Below are 6,282 nucleotides of genomic sequence, written 5' to 3'. Positions count from 1 at the left end.
GTGCCTGTTGTATACTTTATAGAGTTGAAATAAAAATAATTACTTTTGAATGGCTGTCAGTGGGTTTCTTCCAGAGCAGGAGCTGAGATTGGGAGAGATCTTGTGGATGGTGGTGAAATGTGGGGTTACAAGGGTTCTGCTCCCACAATTCCCACACAGAGCAGCTGTGGCTGGATCCCTGGAAGTGCCCAAGGCCAGGTTGGACAGGGCTTGGAACACCCTGGGATAGTGGAAGGTGTCCCTGCCCATGGCAGTGGGTGGCACTGGATGGGCTTTGATGTCCCTTCCAACTCCAAATCATTCTGTGATTTGATGATGACACACAGGTGAGCAAAAGCTGGGAGAAAGGAGCGACAAAACATCCTCTCAGGAGGGGAATAAATGTGGCAACAGCCCAAGGAGGAGCTGGCAATCATCACCAATCGCTCTGCGGGATGCAGCAATCACAGCTCGAAGTTAATAATGCAATAAAAACCTCAGGGTGACGTGGCCCTCACCTGAAACCGCCAGGGGAGCACCGAGATTTCGGGGCGAGGCGTGGCTCTCGTTATTCCAGGCTAAAAATAGGGAAGGCAGGAGGGGTGGCCGGGCTGTGCCGGGGATGTCGCCCGGCCGTGACTCAGCCGCTGCTGACGGCACCTGCCCGCCGTGCTCCCGAAACCTTCCCAGGCAATTATTAGCCCGGCTTGAGCCATCCGGGGCTGGAACAGCTGATCGTGGATACCGGGACAGCGATACCGGGAGAGGGAGGGCCGTTCACTGCAGGAGTTGCCGCGTCCGGGATCCTCCACCCCGGGGATTTGAGTGGCGCTGCTCCGACTCTTCGTATTCCCATTTAAACCAAGCAGAGAAAAGAAATAACCGGGAGCCGAGAAAAGCCGGGTTAATTAACGGGGGTTAATTAATTTGAGTTAATTACCGAAGCGGGGAGTGGGGGCGCGATGGCGCGGCGGGGCCGCCAGGGGGCGCCCTGGGGCCGCTCTGCCCCGGTGGGGGGGGGGATGGAGGGAATGGGGAGGGAAAAATGGGAATGGGGGGGGAAATTGGGAAAGGAGGGGGGGGCGACGCCTTTGATGTCCCCGCATCAAAGGGCCCGCAGCTCCCCCCCACGGCCCCGGCTGGGGTCAGGGGAGCAGGGGGAGGACAGCGAGAGTCCCGCCGTGTGTCCCCCCCCGCTCCATCCCCGTGTCCCCGCACAGCGCCCGGCGCGGGGGGATGGATGCGGAGCAGCCCCTCTCCTTTCCTTTCCTTTCTTTTCCTGCCCCTCTCCTTTCCTGCAAGGCTGCGCTGGCGCCAGGAAGGACGCGGGGGAGGCGGCGCGGAGAGGGGGAGAGACTCAGAGGAGACCAAAGGACCGACTCTGCCATCGGGGGAGGGCGGGCGGGGGGCTCTGCGCACCCACAGCGGCTCCCACCCACCACGGATGGGGGCTTGCACAAGGGGAGCGTCCCCCCCGTCCCTCCTGCCCGTCCCCTCCGTCGGGCGCGCCCGGCTGGAGACAGCGGCGGCGTCGGGGAGTGCGGAGCATCTGGCCGGGACCCGGGGGAGGAGGGATGATGCTGGATGGGATGGGATGGGATGGGGGGGGGGTTCTGCCCTCGCCCTTGCGAAACCCCCTCCGACCAATGCGGGAGCCCTCGGGGCGGGGTGGGGGCGGCTTTGGGGGCTCACGGGCACAGCCTCTCCCCCCCCGGGAACGCTTTGAAATCGCAGCCGGCGGGCCCCCCGCCCCGAGGGGGCGGGCAGGAGGCAGCCCCGGGGGTATAAAGGCGGCGCAGGAGCGCAGGAGCCGCTGCTGGCGGCTCGCTGCTGCTCCTGCTGCTCTTCCTCGGGGACTCTGCGGGCATGGAGGGCACCACGATGCGGGGGCTGGTGGCGCTGCTGGCGGCGCTGAGCTGCGCGGCCCCGGCGGGGCGGGCGGCGGCGCCTGGGGCTGCCCTGAGCTCCAACGCCATCAAGGGACCCCCCCCGGGAGGGGCGGCGGAGACCAGCGCCGCCCCCGCACCCCCGTTCGACGGCAGCAATAAAGCACCGCCGGCCGCCACCCGACAGGTGAGAGAGAGCGGGGATGGAGCGGCGGGATAGACAGCGGGGATGGAGGGGACACACAGCGGGGATGGAGCGGCGGGACAGACAGCGGGGATGGAGATGGACACACGCCTTCAGTGGAGAGGGACACACCGGGAGTGGAGATGGGACACACAGTGGGGATGGAGCGGCGGGACAAGGGGGATGGATGGGGACAGATAACGGGGATGGAGGGGGACACACACTGGGAGTGGAAAGGAGAGGGACACCGACTGGGAATAGAGGGACACACACGGGGGATGGAGAGGGACACACCTCGGGAGTGGAGATGGGACACACACCGGGATGGAGCGGCGGGACACTGGGGATGGAGGGGAACAGACAGCGGGGATGGAGAGTGGGACACAGACTGGGAATAGAGGGACAGACACCGGGGGATGGAGGGGGAGACACAGCGGGGATGGAGAGGGACACACACCTACAGTGGAGGGGGACACACCGGGAGTGGAGATGGGGACACGCAGCGGGCATGGAGGGGGACAGAGACTGGGAATAAAGGGATGCAGACCAGGGATGGAGGGGGACATAGACAGGGAATGGAGAGGGACACACACCGGGGATGGAGCGGCGGGACACCGGGGATGGATGGGGACATAGACTGGGAATAGAGGGACAGACACCGGGGGCTGAAGGGGGACACAGATCGGGAATAGTGGAACGCGCACCGGGAGTGGAGATGGGGACACACAGTGGAGATGGAGGGGGACATAGACTGGGAATAGAGGGACACACAGCGGGGATGGGATGGGACCCGTCGGGGATGGAGTTGAGGGACACATTTGGGATGAAGGGTGGGACGTCGGGGATGAGCACACCCACACCGGGAGATGGAGAAGGGGACGGACACAAGCGATGGAGGGGACACCGGGGGTGGAAGGTGTCCAGGGGGGGACACAGGATGGATGGATGGATGGATGGATGGATGGATGGATGGATGGATGGATGGATGGATGGATGGGGGGACACTCTGGGGATGGAGAGGGGGACACCAGCGATGGAGGAGAGGCACGCTCCGGGTGATGGGGACACAGACACACCGGATGGAACGGGGACACCTGGGGCATGGAGGGGACACCGGGGTCGGAGGCTGTGAGCGACACACGGGGGATGGATGGAGCGGTGGCGCCGGGCATTGGAAAGGGAACACCCCGGCGATGGAGCGGGGGGACACTCGGGGATGCCATCGCCCCGCTGATCCCCCGCCCCCGCTGTGTCCCCCAGCCTTTCCCGTGCACCGAGGACGAGGAGTGCGGCCCCGAGGAGTTCTGCGGGAGCGCGGCCCGCGGCGGGGGAGCCCCGCTGTGCCTGGGCTGCCGGCGGCGCCGCAAGCGCTGCCTGCGCGATGCCATGTGCTGCCCCGGCATGAGCTGCAGCAACGGTGAGGGCTCGGCACCCCCGGGCAGGGGCTGGGGATGGGGCTGGGGAGGGTCCCAGGCGTGGCTGACAGCCCCGATGTCCCCGCAGGGCTCTGCACGCCCCTGGAGCCGCCGCACGGAGCGGCCGAGCTGGACGAGACGGGCACCGAGGCGCTGCCCCGACGGACGCCCGCTCCCGCCTGGCTGCCCACGGCCAAAGGTGAGGTGTCCCGGCTGCTGGCACCCCCTGTCACCCCTGAGGCTGCCGTCCTGCCCTGCTGTACCCTGGGCACCGGTCCGGGCTGACCCCTGCCCTGAGATCTGTCCGGGATGCCCATCCTGCATCTCTGTCCCCCGTGGGATTTGCTCTGGGATGCTTCCCTTTCCCTCCTGTCCCCTTCGGATTGCTCTGGGATTTCTCCCTTCCCTTCTATCCCCTTTGGGATCACTCTGGGATGCCCCCATCCCCACTAACTCTAGAAGCCAAACCCGGGATGTCCTTCCCTATCCCTTTGATCACTCAGATGCCCTCCTTCTCCTGTTTCCCCTTGGGATCACTCCTGGATGCTTCCCTTTCCCTCCTGTCCCCTTTGGGATTGCTCCGGGATGCCCCCATCCCCACTAACTCCAGAAGCCAAACCTGGGATGCCCATCTTTCCCTCCTGTCCCCCTTGGAGATCACTCCTGGCTTTCTCCTTTCCCTCTTGTCCCCCTTGGGCTCACTCCTGCATGCCTTGTTTTCCTCCTGCCCCCTTTGGGATCACTCCTGGGTGCTTCCCTTTCCCTTTTGTCCCCTTTGGGGTTACTCCAGGATGCCTCCTTTCCCTCCTATCCCCTTTGGGGCATTGGATGCTCTTCCTCCTGTCCCTTTGGCTGGTCGCTCCTTGGGATCGCTCGGAGCCATCCTTCCCTTCTGTCCCCTTTGGGATCACTCCTGGATGCCTCCTTTCCCTCCTGCCCCCTTTGGGATGGCTCTGGGGATGCCTATTCTGCACCTTTGTGCCCCGTGGGATCACTCTGGGATGGCTCCTGTCCCCTGTGGGATCACTCTGGGATGCCCCCATGCCCACTAACTCCAGAAGCCAAATCCGGCATGCCCACCCTGCCACATGAATGATGCCCCCCGGTGTCCCCTGGGCCCGGCTGAGCGTCCCCTCCGTGTCCCCCCGCAGGAGAGGAGGGCGACTTCTGCCTGCGCTCGTCGGACTGCGCGGCCGGGCTGTGCTGCGCCCGCCACTTCTGGTCCAAGATCTGCAAGCCGGTGCTGCGGGAGGGCCAGGTGTGCACCCGGCACCGCCGGAAAGGCTCGCACGGCCTCGAGATCTTCCAGCGCTGCCAGTGCGCCGAGGGGCTGGCGTGCCGCGGGCAGCGGGAGCACGGCCCGGCCGACGCCTCCCGCCTGCACACCTGCCAGCGCCACTGACGGACACACGGACACGCGGACGGACAGACGGACACCTGCCTGCGCCACTGACCGACACACGGACACGCGGACAGACAGATGGACACCTGCCAGCGCCACTGACCGACACACGGACAGGTGCCGGTGGCGCTGAGCCGCACATGGACAGACAGACGGACACCTGCCAGCGCCACTGACAGACACACAGACACATGGACAGGGACGCGCACGGATAGACAGACAGGTGCCAGCGGCGCTGAGCCACACGCGGACAGACGGACAGACACGCTGAGCCACATACGGACGGACAGATGGACACGCGGACAGACAGACGGACAGGTGCCGGCGGCTCTGAGCCATACACGGAGACGCGGAGAGACGGACGGACGCGTGCCGGCGGTGCTGAGCGACAACACGTGGACAGACAGACGGACAGGTGCTGGCAGCATTGAGTGACAGACGGACAGGTACCGGCGGCACTGAGAGACGCACAGACAGACAGATGGACAGGAGCGACACACAGACACACGAACGGGACAGGTGGACGCGTCCCCGTCTCGCCTGCGCACGTGCCGGTGGCACTGAGCGACGCACGGACGGGACAGACAGACGGACAGGTGTCGGCGGCACAGAGGCGGCACACGGACGGGACAGACAGACACGGACAGGCTCCGGCGCGGCCGGAGCGAAGGTTGTTTCTCAAGGGAACTTCTCCTCAGCGACTCCTTGCAGTACGTTACTGTGTTGTGAATACTCGAGCTGGCACTTAGCTGTACGCGGCGCCGGGGCTCCCAGGGACTGCCTTCTAGCCAGCTGTTATCCCGAGCTCTCCCCGCGCTCCGGCCGCGGCTTTGGGCGCACTGGGTTTTTCTGGGACGCCCCCGAGTGCGTGCGAGCGAGCGAATAAACTCTGTAAATTCACCCCGAGATGCCTCCAGTCCTGCCCGGGGAGGAGAGATGGGGCGGGGGGGTCCATCCTCAGCATCCCACGGGAATGGGATGGGTTGGCACTGGAATGGTTGGAATTCCTTTTTAGGGATTCCACTGGTGCCCTCTGGAGGAGAGGGAGCGCGGTCGGGGCTCTGGGAAGGGCTCCTGGCAGCAGAATCCCTGTCCCTGATTTTGGGAGGGAAGAGGGAGCGAGGGATCACTCTCGGACCGACCACTGGTGCTGCCCATCTCGACCTTGCTCCATGCACAATAAAGATTTATTTTTCCCTTCATTTTGTGGTTGTTCCTGCGGCTCTTCAGCATTTTTGGGGTGGCTTGGAGGGAGGGAAAGCTGCGAGCACACGTTTTTCCCCACCCCTGTTTCAGGTGAGTGGGGAGCCTGGGGCTGCAGCTGCATCCCTGCAACCTGGTTAAGGGGTTTGGGGTACAAAACTTTCCCTGGACACCCCAAAAGCGCTTTGCACCCAATCCCAAACCCAGCACAGT

General features: G+C 64.7%; 1 protein-coding gene across 2 annotated transcripts; it reads left to right on the top strand.

Annotated features, from left to right (window-relative positions):
* Positions 1-1,799: 1,799 nt before the first annotated feature.
* Positions 1,800-6,056, top strand: DKK1 (dickkopf WNT signaling pathway inhibitor 1). 2 transcript variants are annotated; one of them, XR_010440747.1, is made up of 5 exons: positions 1,800-2,052; positions 3,310-3,466; positions 3,553-3,663; positions 4,616-5,312; positions 5,451-6,056. XR_010440747.1 is itself a non-coding variant. In XM_064716525.1 (4 exons), the coding sequence occupies exons 1-4, from the start codon at positions 1,846-1,848 to the stop codon at positions 4,864-4,866; spliced, it is 726 nt and encodes a 241-aa protein (XP_064572595.1). In that variant the 5' UTR covers positions 1,800-1,845; the 3' UTR covers positions 4,867-6,056. The 2 variants fall into 2 exon arrangements, 1 of the variants encoding a protein (XP_064572595.1); XM_064716525.1 differs by having other exon boundaries at positions 4,616-6,056.
* The last annotated feature ends 226 nt before the right edge of the window (positions 6,057-6,282 follow it).

Source organism: Zonotrichia leucophrys, chromosome 6 (assembly GCF_028769735.1).
Source record: "Zonotrichia leucophrys gambelii isolate GWCS_2022_RI chromosome 6, RI_Zleu_2.0, whole genome shotgun sequence".
Taxonomy (NCBI): Eukaryota; Metazoa; Chordata; class Aves; order Passeriformes; family Passerellidae; genus Zonotrichia; species Zonotrichia leucophrys.
This window is presented reverse-complemented; position numbering and strand designations above follow the sequence as displayed.

Coding starts and splice junctions, on each gene's coding strand:
- DKK1 (XM_064716525.1), top strand. CDS start 1,846: ATGGAGGGCACCACGATGCGGGGGCTGGTGGCGCTGCTGGCGGCGCTG. Junction 2,053..3,309: donor CGCCGGCCGCCACCCGACAG/GTGAGAGAGAGC, acceptor TGTGTCCCCCAG/CCTTTCCCGTGCACCGAGGA. Junction 3,467..3,552: donor CGGCATGAGCTGCAGCAACG/GTGAGGGCTCGG, acceptor ATGTCCCCGCAG/GGCTCTGCACGCCCCTGGAG.